At 37.5% G+C, this 22,349-nt stretch overlaps 1 protein-coding gene and 1 long non-coding RNA gene across 3 annotated transcripts in view; both read right to left on the bottom strand.

Moving 5' to 3' along the window:
* Positions 1-1,436: 1,436 nt before the first annotated feature.
* On the bottom strand, positions 1,437-2,405 carry LOC307150793. Its single transcript, XR_013819778.1, has 3 exons — positions 2,346-2,405; positions 2,076-2,179; positions 1,437-1,542 (listed from the first exon to the last, which is right to left on the bottom strand). It is a non-coding gene; the product is annotated as an uncharacterized lncRNA (long non-coding RNA).
* An 11,639-nt stretch (positions 2,406-14,044) lies between these two features.
* pax7a (paired box 7a) overlaps positions 14,045-22,349 on the bottom strand; it is a 60,646-nt gene continuing 52,341 nt past the window's right edge. For both annotated transcript variants that reach the window (XM_079856860.1, XM_079856859.1), the window contains exons 8-9: positions 19,580-19,829; positions 14,045-16,597 (exon numbers count right to left, since the gene is read on the bottom strand). In XM_079856860.1, coding sequence (XP_079712986.1) covers positions 16,482-16,597; positions 19,580-19,829 — 366 coding nt within the window. In that variant the 3' untranslated portion in view covers positions 14,045-16,481. The remainder of the gene's footprint in view (positions 16,598-19,579; positions 19,830-22,349) is intronic.

The following is a 22,349-nucleotide window of genomic DNA, read 5'->3' as shown; positions in this document are numbered from 1 at the left end:
CTGGGCCGTTTGACCAATCAGAGCAGAGTAGACCAATCAGAACAGACTGGGCCGTTTGACCAATCAGAGCAGAGTAGACCAATCACAACAGACTGGGCTGTTTGACCAATCAGAGAAGAGTAGACCAATCACAACTGACTGGGCCATCTGACCAATCAGAGCAGAGTAGACCAATCACAACAGACTGGGCCATCTGACCAATCAGAGCAGAGTAGACCAATCACAACAGACTGGGCCATCTGACCAATCAGAGCAGAGTAGACCAATGACAACAGGCTGGGCCGTTTGACCAATCAGAGAAGAGTAGACCAATCACAACTGACTGGGCCATCTGACCAATCAGAGAAGAGTAGACCAATCACAACAGACTGGGCTGTTTGACCAATCAGAGAAGAGTAGACCAATCACAACAGACTGGGCCGTTTGACCAATCAGAGAAGAGTAGACCAATCACAACAGACTGGGCCGTTTGACCAATCAGAGAAGAGTAGACCAATCACAACTGACTCGGCCGTTTGACCAATCAGAGCACAGTAGGCTTGCAGAAACAAGGGGTTTAGAGAGACTGAATCTTCGAACGACTCTTCGAATGAAAAATTAGATGATGTGCAATGTATATTATGAGAAAATTAAAGTGTTTTTTGACCTTGAATGCATATAAACGTCATCCAAAACTACATAGGAACTTATATAATAGCATAATAGGGGCACTTTAGTAATTACACTGTAAAGAAAGGTTGTAAATAAAAAATATTATTAGAGCATATATACTATATACTATATTAGAGCAAGAATATACTAATTCAGTCTTTCTACTTTTCTTCAGTCTGTTACTTGCGTTTCTATGTAATTAATTGTGAAATGTACTAGCAATTTCTGACTGATTGTAAGGATTTGTCAAAATCAAATCAATGACCTTAAATTGAAATCTTATATATAAAGGTTACAAAAGGACGTTTTCGTATAGCAAAGCAACAGAAGAACCATTTTGGGTATCAAAAAGAACCTTTCAGTCAACAATTATTAAAAGAACCATTATTTTTCTTTTTGTGAAGAATATTTTAATAATCTAAAGAACCTTTTTGTACTATATAGAATCTTTTGTGTAATGCAATGTTTCCATGGATGTTAAAGGTTCTTCATGGAACCATCGATGCCAACATCACTCTTACAAACACCGGTTCTTTGTTGGCATCGATGGTTCCATTAAGAACATTTAACATTGCACAAAATATTCACAAAACCTTTATCTTTAAGAGTGTAGGGTCATTTTGGTTTCTGATTTTTGTTTTGATGTGGACTTGAGAGTTCCTTGGTAAGCTATAATTGTAAAGTAGCTCCCCAACACTGTTAACAACCACTGAAGCAATTTCAGCTTCAGATCCAGTAAAAGCACCCCAAAACAACCCGGCCACAAGCAATCAACTGACCTCATTGTTGTGGGCAGATCACTGGCTAAATGCCCCCTGACAGCACTCAGAGGACTGATGACCCCCTCCGTGAGGGTTTAAACGTGTGAATAGATCCCCTGCCTCAGCATCTCTGGAGAATCAGGCATATCACAGCCGTTACATGAGAGTCTGTCTGCCAGCAGCTACACACACACACACACACACACACACACACACACACACACTCTCTCTCTCTCTCTCTCTCTAAAGACATTTCACAATGACAATTGAAATTAAAGATATATATAACTGACAAAATTTATAACAAGAAAGGATATATCCATATTGAAGGGCCTTTTAATAAGCATTTGTTTTGGTCAGGACAAAAAAAAAAAAAACATATCATCTTAAAATAAAATAAAATTAGGGGAAAAGTTCATAATCTACATGTTACAGAAACATTCAATCTCTTTAAATACTTTCAGTTGTTCAGTCTCAAAAAAATAAATTAAAAAAATCATGACTTATAGAGGCCTAACTGAATTGAAAGCACAGTGATAAACAGTAATATTTAAATATGTATTTCAAAATAAAGAGAAAAAATAAAATGCTATGAATGAACACTATTGAGGGATGACTCACATGTTCAATGATGAAGGGTTAGTTCTGTTATTAATTACTCACCCTCATGTTGTTCCAAACCCGTAAGACTTTTGTTCATCTTCGGAACACAAATGAAGATCTTTTTGATGAAATCCGAGATCTTTCTGTCCCTCCATTGACAAGCCCTAGAAAGGCAGTAATGACATCATTAAAGTAATCCATGTGACTCCAGTGGTTTAACCTCGATTTAATGAAGCGACATGAGTGCTTTGTTTGCTTTGTCATTTTGTCAAGCATACAAACTAATGCCACAAAACAGCGCACAATACATCATATCCATGCTGATACTACTGATTTTTTGTTGTTGATGTTTCCCCTCCAGAATGATGTCACTTCCTGGATGATGATGTCTTATTTTTTTTATTTTTTATTTTTTATTTTTTATTATGGCTTAAACAACATATACAGAACAATACAACAGACAATATAAAGCCAGGGAAAAAAAACATGCAAGACCTTTACATTACTCAAATATTTTGAAGACAGAACATAAATGGACAGTTTTAATAGCCTTTCTATTAGTGCTACTTTGAATAGTACAAAAGTAACTTTCCAATTCTTTAAAAAAACACTGTAAAACAGGGTTTTCTGTTATAAAATTTACACTTATGGATGTGAAACTTAACTAGAAGAATAAACAGATTAATAACAAAAGCTTCGTTATTCACATTATCCTGAGTAAAATATCCAAAAACTACATTTTCAAAAAGCAAAATTAAATTAGAGAGCACCTTTTCTTTGATAAACACAGAGACGTCATACCACAACTTTTTAACAAAACTACAGTGCCAAAAGACGTGAGATACAGTTTCCAATTGCAAAGAGCAAAAAGAGCAGATAACATCAATATCCTTCTTAAATTTACTAGGAACTGTGTTTATGTTAAAGGAATACTACTAAAGACTAAAAGGATGACAATTTATATTGTCAGGAAATTTATATTATATTAAATACAGTTATTAGCAATTCAATATACATTTTGATTAGAGTAAAGGAAAATTTGAAGAAACCCCTGAAATACAGTATTTTTTAAAGGTACGCTATGTAACCTTTTCATTCACAATTAACAACATTTAAATAATGAGTCAATACACCATACATTTTTCTTCCAAAACTTGTTTTTGTCTTACCCTGATTCACTATGGTACTATGGTGACGTCACTCGCCCGTGTGTGTCTCGTCATATCTATAAATAAAGAAAAGTTGCTCCGGCTGCTTTGATGCGTGTCTGGTGTGTTTGTGTGTGTGTGTGTGTGTGTGTGTGTGTGTCTGGTGTGAGAGGTCAGAAGTAAGTGTCACAAGGAGCGAGAAAGGGTTGACATGGAGCAGTGAAATCTCCAACCTCCGGAGAATCACCCATTTTAAACAAACACTGAACAGAGGAGAGTCTGCTGGAGAAAAGAGATCGAGACAAAGCTCGTAGTTAAAAAAGAATCAACATCGGCTTGGCTTTTCAGAAATGGAGAACTGAGGGATCTGAAGTGTTGTAAAAGTGACGTGAGATGATGGTGTTTTATTCCTCAACAGGAGAGTGTTTTATTTTTATTTGTTTATTGAACAGATAAACTGTCATATGTATCTCTCTAACAGAGTTCATTAAGCATTATTTATTGTGAAGGCTCATTCATTTTCTGTGCTGGAGTTTATTTTCAAGGAATTATTGTCTATTAATGGGTAAAGCGACAGTAATGTCTTCAGCAAGTCAACTTGAGATCCTTTCCATCTAAACTGGTTCGCCTAGTAGTGAATGTTTTATGAGCAGAAGGATAATAATATTCATTCAAAATTCAAGCACAACCAAAACAATGTTCTTCCTCAAAATGCATGCAGTTTTGTTTTTAACCTCTAGAGGGTAATAAAATGCCTTTAACTTTTTTCATGTGAGAAATTAATGCAGCACTTGGTGACATGATAAAATGACAACATCCATTCGATTTACAAACAAAAATACTAAAAGATGTCAATTCACCCCTATATTGTAGTAAAAAAAACTATTATTGAAAAAGAGATTTTACCCAATATATTAAGGCACACATGACCTTGACTTGAAAATGCACTTCACACTAGTAGTAGTTCCTCCGCAACACTGGTTGTTATAGTGTCTCCATCCTGAGGTGTGTTACCCTGCTGTGGCTCTAAAGGCCTCTCCGTGTCTCTGTCCTGTCCTGATGTTAGCAGGTCAACACCCTGAGCCACGAGTGCACTGGAGCGGCTCGGACTGCACTTCTCCGTCACCCCAGCGTCCCGCCTGTTCATTTCCCTTTCATCTTCAGTGTGAAATTGTTGCCGGTGCGGCGCTGACCCCGGGCATTAAGAGGTCAGCTATTGAAATCTGATGTGCACCTCTGGACGACAGAATCTCCTTCACAAGGAGAAAAGAGGAGGGAGGGAGCGGAGCAGGGTTTAATGGGCCCGCTGTCCACATCACTGTCAGAGCTTTAGTCCATTTTGTCCAAGCATGTGATAAGGAAGAAGGGGAGACAGAAGCTTCTGGAGATTCAGCGCAGGGGTGACTGGAGAAGCAATCTACTTCAATGGTTTCCTACTGCTTGTTTTCTTTCTTTCTTTCTTTCTTTCTTTCTTTCTTTCTTTTAAATATAAAAAATACACTCAATAAATACAAAAGCACTAAAGAATAATATAATAATTCTCACTCATATTGTTTCAACCTATAGAGGAACACAAATGGAAATATTGAGAAGAATGTTTTATGCCACAGCTAATAAAATTCATTTATATTTCTGCATTGTTAAACTTGTTGCAACGTGATTAGTCACCTTCATTTATGTAGCGCTTTTAACAATATGGATTGTTTCAAAGCAGCTTTACAGTGATAATAGGAAATGAAAGTAACAGAGATTGTTTTGGTTTAACAGCACCTCTAGAATAAAGTTATTGTCCAGCTACAGTTAGTTTTGATTGATTCACTTCCGTTGCAATCATTAGTTATTAAAGGTGCTCTAAGCGATGTTGGGTGACGTCACTTCTTGTTGACGTTCAAAGTATTGTCAAACAAAACGGAGGCTAGCTCGACCCTCCCTCCCCTTCCCTCCCGTGCTTCCTGAAACAGTCATGAACCATTTAAAAAAACCAAACTGGATTTACCCTGTCCAGCAAAAACAAAGCCTCCTGAATGTCAGATCGGAAGCTCTTCTGCCGGCTGAGTTCTCGCCACCTTCTGAACACTTTTCCGATGTAAATTCGAGACTTTGCGTTCCTTCTCCTTTTCCCTATTCTTTGTTATTTGTTCATCGGAACGTCGTCTCTTTGGTCGTGTCGTCCATATCAAAATTCTCAAGAATATACCATTTTAATGTTAGTCGTTGTTAGGACATCTCTCCTCTAGCTAACTTCCCTCTTCATGCTTCTCTCTCCTCCACTCCCCACACCCCCCTTCATGTGCACGCGCACTAACCCCCCACCCCCCACCGCAACATCATTCTTGTCGGTTATTGGCTGGAACACTGTTTGTTATGTTTCATGGTCCAGGCTGGGCCAGTTTGTTTTTCTTGCCGTTTGTGGAGACTGAGCTGTCTACAGAGACCGCGATTTTTTACAGTGTGTTCAGGGGACAGGCAGCTAACGGATAGTGAGGAGATGTTTGCCGGATGTGACAAAAACATTTTGGCCTAAAAAACGCGTGACATCGCTTAGAGCACCGACACCATTCTAACAGAAAACCCTTAACGCGCTCCGGCCCGCTCATTCGCACAACAACAGTGCCTGGCGGCTCGAGAACGCAAACCTTGAAAAATAGGTTCCAAGGAGCAAATTTTTTTCTCTGCACAAGCTTTAAAAGCACAAACCTATGAAAACTCTGACGGCGTGCACATGCGTATTACGTGTTTAGTCTAATGGTATATGCACATTTGAATATATATGTGCGCAGGCGTGTAGTCTTTCTTAACATATTGACCACAACAAATTACTTGTCTGGCCTTAAAAATTTATAATACAGAATTATTTATCGCTTTTGCGTAGCCATGTGAGCCGGAACTATTTTGACAACGTTTTATCTGTACAGAGGATTAGTTACAAGTCATCGGATCTTAAGGGTCAGGGTTTGGCTGGTTAACCCCAGCTGGTAGATTCTTGTAACTACATCATCTGGAAAAAGCATATTTTTATCCATTGATGGACATTCACAAATAATATTTTATTTATGTATTTATTTATTTATTTATTTATTTTTAAGCCTACACAAGCACAAATATTCGAGAGCTTCTGCATTGACTCTTTTGAATTGAATTCTTTATTGTTATTGATGGTTCCATGAAGAACCTTTAACATTCATGGACTCGGTGGAAAAGTTTTTTTTAGATTATTAAAATTATATTTTCACTAAGAAAGTTCTATGGCATCGCTGTGAAAAGCCCCTTTTGGAACCTTTATTTTTGAGTAAACTTAAATTTAAGTCTGTTTCTCACACAGCTAACGCGTGGATTGTCATATAGTAGCCTACACAATGTCTGTTTTATGATGACTTTTATTATGTTTTTGTTTGTTTGTTTGTTTTTTTGCTTGTATATGGAAAACAGCAACATAAACATTCTTAGTTTTTTTCCCACTAAAACAAAAAACTCATATGAGTTTGAAATGACATGAGGGTTAATAAATGAAGACAAAATGTATTTGATTAACCATATAAACCAGGATGATGATGATGATGATGATGATGATGATGATGATGATGATGATAATGTGTGCCTTCCTGTATGGTTTTTGACTGAATTTCACAAAACATGTTTAAAATTCTGAAAGGGGGAAAAAAATGAACTGAAGATGTTAGATAACGAACAAACATGAAGCACACACTAACAAATAAAAGAAAAAGAGAGAAAGAAAACGAGGCAGCAAGAAAGAGATCTTGCGATGTTGGCCCTGTTACAGATCTGCCTGGAGCGTACAGAAACTTATCTGCCGTCATCTGAAAGAACCTCTAAAGTTCAAAATCCAGGGAAAAGTCTGGCTCTCCTCCACAATTATTTATTTTCCAAAAGGCTGTCCCTAATCACAAATAAATAAGTGCTCAGACAGAGAGAATGAGATATCGGGAGGAGAGGGTGTCTATCATAGTGGCAGATAACTGCTAGATATGATTGCCTTGATAAGAAACCATAATTTGGCTTTTAGAGATAGCCACAGGGGTTGCAGAGCACCGATTCAGTGTGTGTGTGTGTGTGTGTGTGTGTGTGTGTGTTTGCCTACACATTTTATCTTCCCCGTTGAAGAGCTTTTTATCTCTGATGATTTTCTCTCCTTTTTTATGTGTTTTTTTTTTTTTTTTTTTTCTCCGCCAGAAGGTAAGATCACATACCCACAGAAGCCAAGAGTGGCATGTTTTAAAGCGATGGACAAAATACAAATATTTGAAAATGTATTTCATGGCAATTATGTCAAGTTTCATGGCCCCGGCGCTGCACTGAGCCACAGCCTGGATGCCTTAATTTGTATAGAAATTGTAATCATTTGTTCATTTCAAGGTGAAAATTGCATTTTTTAATTTAAATTGTATCCTGCGTGATAGGCTATTATCTAGAAAAATTGTCTCTGTGTATTGCGCTCTATGCCCAGGCGTTACGGCTGTTAGCAGCCCTCTTACGTTCAGAAGAGGCTTATGTGTGAATCCCCAACAAAACCCCGGTTTGTTCTTCCGTAAGGGCCTCCTCTGTCTCAGCTCATTTGCATTTTAGTTATTAATATTAATTAGTCTGCGAGCCAAGCTCACGCAGATTTTTATATGTAAATCGAACCTGGCTTCACAGCGGCGTTATCTCGGCGAACCATCTCTCAGATTCCCAACTTCAGTGGCCCTTTATTCTCACGCTAACCGCTTATCTACAGAGGAGAGAGGTGTGTGAGCGCGCGTGCTTGTGTGATGCCATCCGTGTGAAGAACAGAATGGGAAAAATAAACAATTCCGACGTGAAGATGCGCCACGTTCCTCTCTGAACTCGAGGTGAGACGTGCTCGCGAGAAGTGGAGAACTTCTTCAAGCTCTGCTTTAGAAGTTGAAGATGCACTCGACTTCAACGAGGGGACAAAGTAAGACAGCGGCTGGTCTCCCGAAGACTTATCCCAATCCGGCCCGAGATGACAATGACACATTCAAAACGAATCGACTTGAAATATCTTAATTCGACTTGCTTTTGCAAATTTAAGGCCTTACATAAAAAGGCAATATTGGAAGATGTTCTTTCGGAGATCTCCCGCTGCCAAAGATGAGACTGAAATCCCAGCTTACAGAGGCCTCTGTCTGCGCAAAGCTGGAGTCAAAGTAGGACGTCAGACAGGCCGCGGCGCAGGTACATTATGTATCGTGGAATAATTACGGGATTTAGAGAATTAAGGGTCTCCGTAAGTGCTTTCACTGTGACAGCCATGACAGTCGGAAACAGCGCAGCTCTCTTAAGACACATAAGCCTCGGAGAAGAACACCTCCAGTGTAATCTGACTGGATCAGGTCCTCTGTGGCTCTTTAAAACCTCATTTTCTTACATGTAGATATAAAAAAGGCTCTCTGCCAAGATGTGTTCAAATGAAATCATGCCGATTTGTTGTTTTGTTTGCATCCATAGGCCTAGGTTAAAAAAAAATCACATATGAGATCTCTTTACTATCCTAATTGTGTCGCCTAAATGGGAATGAGATTGAATGGAGAGCATATGGAGAGTTTCAGAAAGGTCTCAAAGGCCACATTTACACTGCAGGTCTTGATGCCCAATTCTGATTTGCTGACTATATCCGATTTTTTCGTCGACCAGCTTACTTTTCTTTTAAAAGTGACCCATATCTGCATTTACACTGGCGAAACAAACTAAGGTAGACGTGCTGACCCTGAAAAGCTTCCAAAAAGGAAGTAAAAATGGCGCTATTTGCAATGGACTCAGACGAAATGATAATACAAGCTTTTCCTTTGTTGCAGCCTGGTCGAATCATTCGCCCGTCGCCTTTTCAATGACGTACGACTCGCATTGATGGGAATATCCGATCTGTCCACTTACATGGCAGAAAATCTGATCTGATTCATATCAGGTTTATTTTCACATATGAATGAGTCCTGAAACTGATCTGAGAACATCGGAATCCATATACTTTTTTCCTGCTTAGACGTTCGTGGGTCGTATCCGATCTGTGCCACATACTGTAGGAGGAAAAAATCGGAATTTGGTCACTTGAACCATGTAATGTAAATGCGGCCTTAATTGTGCTCATATTTGACAACACCAACCTGAAAGATAACACTGTAAAAACAATACACTGCCCTGATTTACTCAAAAAATATAGGCAACGTGTTTGGCAAATTCGACTTTACCTGTTTTCGACATGCATCTTTAAATAAAGCAAACACAATCCAACTCAACTGGGGAAAAACGAAGACAAAGTTCATACTTAAATGAAACTTAACTGAGAACTCAAGTCATCATGAAATTTTGGAAAGTCAGAGATTTTACTATGAACTCAAATCAAACTCTTCCAAGACGTAATGTTTTATACTAATCGGAGAGAAAGTAACTTGAATGAAAGTCTATGTGCTACATGAGCAACCTCTGAAATGTGTTTGCTGTTGTTCGGCTCTTTTTTTCTCCAGAACTCTGAAAGTGGGGCAATAATGGCTTCATTAAACTGTCCTTCACTCAGTTTGTTGACTCTCGCTGGGCCAGGTCCATCAACCTCCTCATTCTCCATGCCTGTCCAGTCCTGCTTCCTCACCGCTAGCTTTCCTGAGCCCTCGCTCTCTTAAATGAGATCCAAATCTATCAGCCGTCCTCTCCCCGAGCGGCCAGCTCAGTCTATGCAGATGCCTCTCGCTGTGGGGCCTGCGTCCTGGGAGATAGGAGTCCACCGGCATGCTCCTCTCCGCGGCTCAAGAGTTTCATTTCCATCCCTCTGATCTAAACAAGCCCATTACCGGCAGGACACAAACCCGGGCCCCTGGAGAAAGCTCGCGGCTAAGCCACCGTGGCTCATAGCCACCTTCAATGGCCATACGTCTGGTGTAGGGACCACATATACGGGCCGGCACTTTATCAGAACCTCTCCAGAGAAGCGAGGGGAATTGGCTCTTGTGGGTCTCGTTGAATCCTCCTCCTGTAGTCAATCAATTACAGGATCAAAAGGGGAGAGAGGAGAGGGTAACAAAGACGAGGACACACGGTCGACTGGGCGGTGCCTCGTGGAGGAAGAGAATTGCAGAAAGAGCAGTGACGGAGAGGTCTGAGGATCGGTGTTAGAGCTGACGGGACAGCCAGAACACATGCTTTAGCTTAATCCAGAAGAGACTTGAAACATCTCACACATGCATCCAAGGGAAGTTGACGATGAAAACACAAAGCGTTTGGGATAAAGAGCTCATTGAAAGACCGTAACATAATCATATGTGGCTGTCAAGAGGTTAAAACTCCAGCTCAACCTATAGATTTATGCTCTGCAAAGCCATTGAAATGAATCACTGTATGGCACTAGCAACGCCAAGGTCATGGGTTCGATTCCAAGGGAATGCATGAACTGATCAAATGTATACCTTGGATGCAATGTATGATGCTTTGGATAAAAGTGTCTGCCAAATGCATGAAATGTCAAATGAATCACTGAGGTATGATGTTCTAGAAGGTACTTTCACTCAAAAATTGCACAATTATTCACAAAGAAACACACTGAATTAAACATTACATTTTTGAAGTAGAAAGGCTGAAATTGTATTTTTGTTTTATTTGTAATCTAAAAAAACAAAAAACATTTTTTTACAGTGTACGTGCCAACTTTGTCAATGGTTACAGAGAAAAAAACTGATGCCCATTCACTAAACAGCTGAGAATCACACTCTACCCGACTCTTCAAGCCGTTCCGAAAACAACAAACTCATTCATAAACTTACTAGAAGACCCATGAAAAATGAAAACAATATGTATTTTAAAATCAGCTCAAAATATCAAACGTGTTTCATATCCTCTGACTGGATGGAATCATAGTCTGAAGCTAATTTTTTAAATTCTGTACCCATCATAAACTACGTGTGTAAAATCCTCAGACTGGTTTGAACTAGTTGTGTAGTGTATTCCAGCCTTTACTAGGAAAGGGCCGAGTTCGGCTTCAGCTTAATGGTTTGAGAGGAATGCATACTTGCATTTTATTAAATAAAAATGAATCATTGTATAAAATATATGAATGTTCAATGTATCTTATGCATTTTTTTTTTGCCAACATGCAAATGGGAAACATCATTGGAATCAACTATGAGCACTTGAGTCTCATAAAGATCACGAAAGGAGAGTGTTTTGTTGAGCTTTATCAATCTGTCACTTATGGGTGCAATTACAGTAGATATTTCCAAATCGTTAGCCTCATAGCATAATTGCCTAAGTCATATTTAAAAAAAAATTGACTTAGGCAATTATGCTATGAGGCTAACGAAATATTTTAGATATGATACTGTCCTTGAAATTGGCTGCTTATGAAAGTTTTAGAAATTAGCTATAGGCCTTAATCGGAGCAATTCTTTTTTGACAGGAATGAAAATGAGGCTGTGACTTACAGTCTTTACAATGGCAAGCACTAAGGATCCCAGATCACATCATTTTCACAACTCATAACTTTCAAAACTGTTTAATGGAGTTTTTGTCTACTGATTTCTTTTTCCAGAAGGCATTTCGTAAGATGAGCAATCGATATGTTGTTAAAAAACAGTAGAATCAACTGTAAGTCTATCCCTCACAGTCTCGTTTTCACTCCTGTCAAAAATGAATGGTGACTAACCTTAACTAAGTTCTGTCATGTGAAACTCTATAAATATTCAAAACGGCATTATTTTTGAAGTTTATCAGAAAGCAACAATGGATGCATTGAGCGATCATCAACATGATAAATTGAAATCACCTACAGTGTGTGTAAAATCGGTGTTAGGACGGCAGCAGCTGGTTTTGGTATCATGCGGTTTGGAATCGGCATCCATGCCATCAGCATACCAGCAGTTCCTATGTGACAGCGTCTCCAACATTCATTCTGCAGAACCTGCCACATGAGTCCAGGCCAAACCAGACTACAGACAGACTGACAGACGTCCGGGAGGAATGTCATAACTGGACAATGAATGAATGACTTCCTACAGCTGTGCATATACTGTAACTTGGGTTCCAGAGTCTATTCATGTGCACAAAGAACCTATTGAGAAAAAAAGATTTTAAATCATTTTAAGGGATGTTCTTGATGCACGTGCTTTAATGCAAATGCACATACTTGATTTTTGATGCACATGCACATGCATTTTTTTTTTTTTTTACCAATTCTAAGTATAATATGTACAGTATAGGTGGCATCCACCGAAGGAAAACTAACAAGCTCTGACAGACCATAGATGATTTAAAGAACAGATCTAGGGGAACCTGATACTCTGATATTTTCTGGAAGGAATGGAGTAATCTTATAGTTTCTAGAAAGAACAAAGGGTGCAAACCTCATCAATTCAATGTGACGTCACACCCTGGGAATGCCCACATGGAGAGCAAAACCACTAAGTGAAAGAGTGATGTTAAAAGATCAAGTTAAATATACACCTTATTGAAGATGGATATGCAGGTAAGCAGACAAACCCAGAATATAAACGCAACGCACAAAGTTTCATGTTAAGTGTTTCTGAGACCCAGGCATAGACTGTTGTCCTCTGGACATTATTTGACCATCCAGTACATGTCACAGATTTAGCTCTGGATGTGCTGTAAATGTTTGGAGGTTTCACCACAACTCCCTCTCTATGGTCTTTAAAAATGACTGACATTGACTGAATGATCACATTTAGAACTCTTATGGAATTATGATAATATTTTGTAATTATCATTTCAATCTGACTTTTTTTTTTTTGTTGAACAAACTGTATGTCATAAATAAAAAGGAAAAGGAAAACGTTATGGGGTTTAAAATAAGAATATGACTTTCCATTACGAAACAGGGCATCGATTTCAACATGCTGGAAGTCCTTGGACTTACACAGAATATTTATCAGGCATTTTGGGGAGATATGTGAATCTGGAAAGAAAATATATATTAATATTTCTATGAAATTTCTATGAAAAAATGTTGCCAAGTTATTACTCCCATTTTTATGTACACTTCTTTTTTCAGTACACGTTGCCCCAAGAACACATTAATATGCAACTGTAAAAATATTAAAAACTTAAAAAAGTAAGGGTTCATGCTGCCTTAAAAGTTTAAGTTTAGACAAATTGAAATGAGAAGTTGTACCAAGTGACAACTTGTATATTTAAGTTGACTAAACGTAAAATTTTAAGGCAGCACAAACACATCTTTTTAAGTTGAATTTTTAATTTTTTTTACAGTGATATGTAGTATAGAATGGGACTGCCCATTTATAACCATGTTTACACACATATTGAATTAAGTAAAATAGTATATCAAATAATTTTTCATAACTTTCATAACATAGTTGAGTATCATCTTTATAGAAAGTTTGGTTAAAAAGTAGCCTGCAACCTAAACATTTATTAAATAATAAATATGAATAAAACATGTTTTTGCCTATACATGTCTTTTACATTTTTAAAAAAAAGAGTTTTAGGTGATTGAAATATGGCTGTTGGTGATGTATATGGATCACAAGTGCCCAAAACTTGCATTTTATTTTTTGAGGAATATTCTTCTAAATATTCATTGCTTGAAACAGATGGAAATTGAGTAATGTGACTGAAAACTATTATGAATTACTTCCAGCCTCTGTATCAAAGTTGATCATTATTATTCATCTACTCTTCAGCTGGACGAAACGTAGAACCTTAACATATAAAAAAATAATGTATGTTAACATTGTGCATAGACATCTTCAGTTCCAACAACAAAATTTCTTTGCATTCTTTAAACCACAGAAAAACATGGAAATATGCATAAAAATACAATCTAAAACCATTTAAATTTTTGTAAAAGAAAACTCAATATACTTTATACCAAAGACAAACTCTGAAAACGGAACGTTTGATCCTTATTTCAGTTTTAGATCTTTAATTGATAACATTTACGCCAGTGTTACAGTAAAGACACCAACAGGCTGAAGGTAGTAAATACCAAATACAAGGTTCCCACTAAAGCTACTACTTCATACAGCAGAATAAATTATACCATGGTAACGTACACACATGCTGAAAGGAAATGGGAGGAAAGCATAAACACAAATGCTAACGAAAGCAGGTCCCCAGTTTGACGTCCCAGAGGGGCATGATGGATCATATTTTTAATATCCAAATGTTGATTAACAAAGGTGTTAGCCATGGATGCTCTATACTAGAAGTGATTTGAGTTTCATTGCTCGTTTGATGAAGATATCGACAGCTGAAAGTGAAGGGGACGGGGTTTTGGGTCAGGTGGATTCATTAAGAGTTCTGGTTCGCTCGAGGATTGGTTGAGTCAGAAGCAGTCAGTTAGCACCAAACACTGCTGTGTTTCCCACAGTCCATTAAAATGAGCCATCGGTCACTTCCATTGCAAAGTTTCAGCTTCCAAACGGTTCGAATGTCAATATTTCATCTTGGATCCACAAATGTGCTCTTCCTCAAGCAGAGAAAATCTGAAGCACAGAATCATAAGCAATACGATTCACATTCCATTCAGTTTTAAGTGTGAATGTCTTTTATCGAGAGCTTCTCACATACACTTTGAATCCTAAGAAAAATGATACATAATAACTATTGAAAGCAAAGAAACCAAAGCAGTAAATATAAACACAAAATTACAATATAAGACTTACAGATATCCCCTGCTTCATCTACCACACAACACCTTTTCTGTTTTAGTATAAAACATATTCTTTATAAACAAACAATAAACGATCTGCTTCATCTACTGTACAATTCCATTTATGTGTCAAAATGTCACCTGCGAGTGCTACACGAATGTCGAACGTTCACAACTTTTTTTTGTACAAACTTGTGAATGCAAGAGATCTTAATTACAGGAGCCCTGGGTGTGTTTTTGTATCAGTTTGTAACATAAAAAAAAAAGAGAAAAAAGGAAAACCGGAGAGAAAAAGAGTAGCCAAGAAAGAGGTTAAGGAATGTTGTCAAAATTATACACTACCATTCAAAACTTTGGGGCCAGTTAGACTGTTTTGGGTTGTTTTTGATAGAAAGTAATCATTTTATTCAGCAAAGATGCAATAAATTGATCAAAAGTGACAGTAGACATTTATAGTCTTAGTTTAGTTTCCTATTCATCAAAGAATCCTGAAAACAAAATGTATCATTGATATAAAAGGAAATCAGCAGATAAGAATGATTTCTGAAGGATCATGTGACACTGAAGACTGGAAGCTTTGATCACAGGAATAAATTACATTCTAAAATATATTCAAATAGAAAACAGTTATTTGAAATCGTAATAACATTTATTGTTTTTACGGATCACATCAATGCATTTTTGGTGAGCATAAGAGACTTCTTTCAAAAACACCCAAACTTTTGATAGTGTACTTGGTCTAAAACGGTAGTGTACTTGGTCTAAAAACCACTTGTGCATTTTAAGCATTCTACATAGTTAATAAATTGTTTGCATCGCTTAACTCAAAATCATAATATGCATTTTTGAAATAGTATCTCTTGACTTGATTTTTTTTTGTCTTCTATAGTTCGAGGACAAAGTGTTGCTTCTCTCTAGAAAATTCAAGAATAAAATTCACAATTGTTTTCCAAACAATGCTGTTTTCTCCCCCCCCCCCCCCTTCCCAGATGATCACTATGGACAAAACGGGCTTTTGAGCGAGAGATAAACGCCTGGTCCTCTAAAAGCACTGCTAATTCCCGGCAGAATGCCTAAAGCCAGACTTCCCACAGAGTGGCCAGGTTTGCATGGAATGTCAAGTGAAAAATGAAGGCGGAGAAGGTCAAACCGCTCGGGAACGTTACGGCTCTCGGGGTGAGGGGAACCTGGAAAGCGGAAAACCAGCAGTCACACTTTCAACACACACTAGCCCACTGCTAGCATTTCACGTAAAAAAAACCCCCATTGTGATCAAATGATTAAAAAATGCTACGTGTGGATCTTGAAACAACGAAACGAAAACAATAGTTACGATAATCATAATTACAACAACTGTAAGGGCAATCGTAATAACAATACCGATAGAAAACAAGCGAGATTATCCGTTGTAATGACACTGATTCATACACAACTATGCACAGCAAGGTGAAAGTACGTTTTGGAAAATGGCTGGGAATGCGTTCTTGCTGTCCGTCGAACTGGTCCTCTTGTCCGAGTTAGAGGTCCATGACGAGCCCAGGATCACGAGAAGGTCACGTCAAATGGAATGGCAAGAGTCTTGTCTTGGAGATCTGAGAAAAACCTCTCGCACGCTTGTGCCGGCTGACGCGGTGAAGAGCTCCAGCTGGTCTCAGGAGGTGTGTGAAGGTGTGTGAAGGTGTGTTTGACTCAGTAAGCCTGTCCTGTCTCCACCTGGAGGAGTCCCAGCACTGCCGAATGATCACCCAGCTTCATCCTTCTCTGAGTCGACAGACTCACATTCTTGGCCAGATAGTCCACAGCGGCTGTAGGACACACACACACACACTGGCATGAGCAGGAGTTCCACATAAAAGCAATCTCACACCAATTTATGCATTAATAAAACACCACTAGCATTCGGAAGGCCTTCATTCTGCTTCCTTCAAATGGTTTGTTTCAACGAACCGGTTCAAAAACTGTCCATTGTTAAAAACATGCAGTTGTTGTTTTATAAAATGGACAGTGCTTTTCATTTTTCGTTATATTGGTTGTTTTTACCGTAAAAGACCAAATTATGCTCACAAAATGAAAAACAAAACAGTGCCAAATTATGCTATTTAACATGTTTTAATACCAAGCACTCATTTTTACCTTACACTCTAAAATGCTGGGTTGTTTCAACACAAATTTGGGTCAAATATGGACAAACCCAGCCACTGGGTTACATTTTTTAACTACATTTTTTAACCCAATGTTTGAGTTTGTCCATATTTGACCTAAAATTGGGTTAAAACAACCCAGCGAGTGTATGCTTCGTGAATCCAGTGTTTTAATAGTTAAAATTTTAGTAATTTTGTTGTGCCTTAGTTTTTCAGATTTATATTTAGGTTTATTTTTATTTGATTTGTTTTAGTTTTAGTAATTGTATTACTTCAACTTATTTCAGTTGATGAGTACAAGTCTTCAAACTACAAGTTTTTTAAGGTTTTCATTTAATATTTTTATTTTATTTTATTTTGTTTCAGCTTTATTTCTATTATTGAAAGCCATTTTTAATAGTTTTAGTTTTAGTAAATAACAACACTGGTTCAACCAAATCGTTCAAATAGAACCGACTCATCATATGAATGACTCATTTGTGATTCAAACATCACATCACCGACACAATCCACCACATGTGTAGAACAACATTACACGTTTAATACCGTCATCGGTTTTAAACCTCTGACCAGAGTGTTTACTCAAATGAAGAGTAATGAAAGATAATGCACACACTAAATTGAGCATATAGCCATTCAAGGGCCAAAGAGACCGAGAAGGTCTGGTGTCATTCATTCAGCTCTCTCTCTCTCTCTCTCTCTCTCTCTCTCTCTCTCTCTCTCTCTGTGTGTGTGTGTGTATATGTCAGTCTTTATTACACTAAGCGTTTGAGATTTCATGCTTCATACTCGCCTCATTTTCAGAAGCTCTCTCATCTGACTCATTAAACAGATCAGTCCTCTCAATCTCACTCATAATTAACCTGACATTCGCTCGTCAGATCTCTTCAATCAAGCCTTCTGCACCTTCTGATGGACCTGACACTACTTCACACACACACACATTTATCTGAAGGCAACCCATAGACCTCTGTTGTTCGTCCCTCATTATAATGACTCCAGACAGACTAACCCAAACTACACCTTAAGAGAAAACTGCATGCATTTTTAACCATTTTTACCATTGAAGAGAGTCCTTAGAGACTCCCTTAAAGAGAGTTTTGCTAGATTTAGATAACCTCCACACTACCATTCAAAAGTTTGAACACAATTGCTCAAGTTTATGTTGGACATATACTTAACGAAACACACAACACACACATCTAATGGTGGTGGTAGAAGCCAGTGACTTCTGTGACAACATCAGCCTCTGATTATGTTAATTCAATCAATCAATTCTTTCCTGTCCTGAAGCTTGTGTGTGTGTGTGTGTGTGTGTGTGTGAGGTGACTAAAAGGACATTAGGACCCTAGGGGTGTAAAGTGGGCTTTGAAGGGCCCGTTTCCCAGTCGAGGAGAGAGTGCTGTGACTAACAGAGGAGCCCGGGGCCGATGCCGGGGTCTTTATCAGGAGCATGTGTGTGTGATGGGCACAGGGGTCAGAGTGTCCTGAGATGGTCAGTGTCGGGCACTGCTCAGATCAACTCAGATGGGCATCAGTGTGATAAAACAACAATGGCTTCCCTACTGAAAAGTTCAGCATGTGTTGTGCTCCAAAATACAGTAAAAACAGCAATACTGTGAAATATTATTACAATTACAAATAACTGATTTGAACTCTATTTGAATATATTGTCAAATGTAATATATCAAAGCTAAATTTTCAGCATCATTACTCCAGTCTTCAGTGTCACATGATCCTTCTAAAAATGATGATTTGATGCTTAACATTATAAATGGCTCAATGACCAATTCCGTGCAGAATTAAAGTTTCAATTTCTTTCAAAAATAAAGAATAAATACAGAGGCAGTTTACGGAAAACAAGTAGCTTGACTTTATTAAGCTGAATCTCAAATGTGCTACATGGCTTTTGCACCAAACACAAGCTATAGACTAAACTATAGTTTTCATTACTTTATCACAACAATCTAAAACAAAAACCCTAAACACTTAATGGTCTTAAAAGTTAAAAAGTTGGGGGTCAATAAGATATTTTTGACAGAATCTAAAACATTTATTCATTAAGGTGACAGTAAACACAATTATAATGTTACAAAATATTTAAATATTTGTATGCTGTTCTTTTAAACTTTCTATTCATCCAAGAATCCTGAAAAACAAATGTATCACGGGCCCAACAAAAAAAAAAAAAAAAAAAGCAGCACAACTGATTTCAACATTGATAATAATCAGAAAAGTTTCTTGAGAAGCAAATCATAATTTTAGAATGATTTCTGAAGGATCATGTGACACTGAAGACTGGAGTAATGATGCTGAACATTCAGCTTTGATCACAGGAATAAATTATATTTTACAATACATTCAGAATAGAAGACTATGGAAGCTTGTTTCTGCCATGGAATAAAAAAAAAAAAGTAATGTAAAAAGTCACTTTTTAATTTTTTATTCAGTGGCGTAAACACGCTTCCATAAGACTGTTACTTTAATATTTCACAACATTACTGTTTTTACTGTATTTTTGATCAAATAAACCCAGGCTTTGTGAGCAGAAGAGACTTTCGAAAACATTTTAAAATCTTACCGGCATTTACAACATTAGACATTGAGTCATATATACAGAGTGTTTGATGGCGGGACAGTACGTACTCTGGCCGTACTGGCTGTACTGGTATCCAGCAGTGACGGGGTCCACGCTGTAGCTGGTGGCGCTGTATGTGGGGGGACAGTAGGACTGGGACGAGGCCAGACTGTCCACACTCTTGATGGTGTCTGAACGCTGGCTACAGCTCGCTGAGATCGAGTTAGACGCCTCCAGACCACCGTGGAGAGGAGAGATGGAGAAATCGTGCTGAGACTGGGACGGGACGGCACTGGGGTTACTCAAAATACTCATCACCTAGAGAGAGACACAGAGACAGAGGCGGGAGTTTAGAGACGGATCCGCAGGTTTGCATCTAATTCTGCCCAACACTCTTAGAAATAAAGGTTCATTATTCTCATGGTTCTATGAAGAATATTTGTGCATACACATTTCTATATAACAATAGGGTGCTTTAGTGGAAAAAGGTTCCATAGATTATTAAAATTCTTCACAGTAAGAAAAACTAAATGTTCCCATAAGGCAACAACGTCAACAACTCCGTAGCGTAAAGGTTGAGAAGTGCCTGGACTTCTATTGCTATTTTCCATGGTCATGGAGTTAGTTTGTGGAGTGAGTAAACTGTGTGTTGATGGCTTCTCTGGTGCTCTTCGCGTGCCGGTCAAAAATGACAGATTTTTTATTTTATTTCAATGAAATGAATGTACTATATTTTAGTTCAATAATGTTTTTTATTTAATATTTTGTATTTTTAGGGGATTTTATGGTACTAAATGATATGTATGCTGTATTTATAATCCATTTATTAACTTTTTGAGGATATACCTGAAAATAAAATTTCCAACTTAAACTGAATATAATTAAATTTTGAATGCTTCAGAGCACAGACTTTATTGCTGAAGTGAAAAAAGTTTAAAAAAGTGAACTTAAAAAAGTTATTAATTTTATGTTTATTGTTATGAAAAATGCACAAAAATACTATTTTAAATTTTTATATGAAATATGTATTTTTAAAAACAGAAAATCAAAAAGAAAATCAAAGCCATTCATCTAAAAAAGTTTGAGGTTGATATATCAAAAAATGAGCTTTCAGTTAGATTTTGTTAGGCCGCAGTACCAAAAGTTTTCACTAGATGAAATTCGTCTCCCATTCATTTCCAATATTTTTTTTTTGTGTGTGTGTTCACATAGCAAGTGGCAAAACCTTTACCAAGTTTCGTACCATTCCGATGAAGTAATAAATTCTAAAAAAACAAAACGTAAAAACGTTTTGGTCAAAAATGACTGAAAAGCACCAGAGAGTTGAAAATGGCAGGTCCCCGTGTTTCAGCCAATCAACGTACACACACATCACTGGTAGTTCCTGTTGTGCTGGGTTAGACCATATGAGCTAATTTAGTCCCCCCAAAAGGCTTCAAAGAGTGGGTACCTCTGCCAGTAGTTATAGGAACTATGAAAACGCCCCCCCTCGTGTAAAATGACCAATAAACCACAGTTGGCTTTTCTGCAGCCATTAGACAGGAGAATATATAGTAGTGCTCAAGAATATGAGGTCATTCTTTGAGTGCAAACGGAGGGAAGGGACAGAGAGTGAAGCACAGAGTGATTCGAAACGGCCAGAGAGAGTGATCCAGCAAAAGAAAGAGACGGGGAGCGAGGCCAGACCCATCAGACCCCTGTACCGAGGCCTCCAGCACAACAAGCACTGAGGGAGAAGATAATTCCGCCCCCAGGCTCCAGAAACACCCCCACGCTCATGAATAATAATGAGCAGCGGTCTGAACAGAGCCAAGTACGTGATCTCCCATCCCGAACACACAGGCCCGGCTCTTAAACTAACACTGATGTGAGCTCAAGCTGTTTGTTTATCTGTTTGTGAATTGAGAAACAATGGCTATTACAAATGCTGGGTTGTTTCAACCCATGTTTGGGTCAAATATATACAAACCCAACAGTTGGTTTACATTTTATTAAATTTTAAACCCAACGGTTGGTTTTGTCCATATTTGACCCAAACATGTGTATTATTCATTGGCAAACTCAATCAATGACTAAGTTTGACCTATTTTGACCTACTAAATTCACCAAAATGTGCATAACATCAGAATATATTGTATTCCACAATGCAATGCACCTGACTTGACCCTCCATTCCTAGTGTCAGGGAATGAACCGGAATCGATAACAACCATGATTTTCACGTTTAATTATTTCTACAATCATTATTACACTTCCAAACGGCATTAACTAAACATGCATATTAGTAAGATTCAACAACAACTATTATAAAGTATACAATTTCACACAATTTATGGCATGCATGAAACACAAACCACATTTTGTGTCAATCGTCCATGAAGCCATTGGTACATAAAAACCATACACAGGAGTGATTTTATCAGCAATTATCACATAATAAATAAATAAATGTTTTTATTCTAGGTTTTTATCACATAATATCCATTATATATATATATATATATATATATATATATATATATATATATATATATATATATATAATACACCTTTAGTAGGTCCCAAAAAAAAAAAAAAAACATTTAAATGTAAAAATAGCAAAATATTTCAAACATATGGTGATGCATACAAAATAAAAGCCCAAAATAAAATATATATTTTTTTTAATTTAAATGTAAAAAATAGCTAAATATTAAAAAAATATGATGATGCATATACAGTATGCAGGAAACAGTGTGCCGTAAACTAGTATTTCATTGCAAAGTGGTCAATTTAGTCAATTATATTCTAGCTATGTTGCTCTACAACATAGAAAAAGGGTCTGGTCAAAAGATCATGC

This window comes from Squalius cephalus, assembly GCF_949319135.1.
Source record: "Squalius cephalus genome assembly, chromosome: 22".
Taxonomy (NCBI): domain Eukaryota; kingdom Metazoa; phylum Chordata; class Actinopteri; order Cypriniformes; family Leuciscidae; genus Squalius; species Squalius cephalus.
The sequence above is the reverse complement of the archived record's forward strand: the minus strand, read 5'-3'. Positions and strand labels throughout refer to the sequence as shown.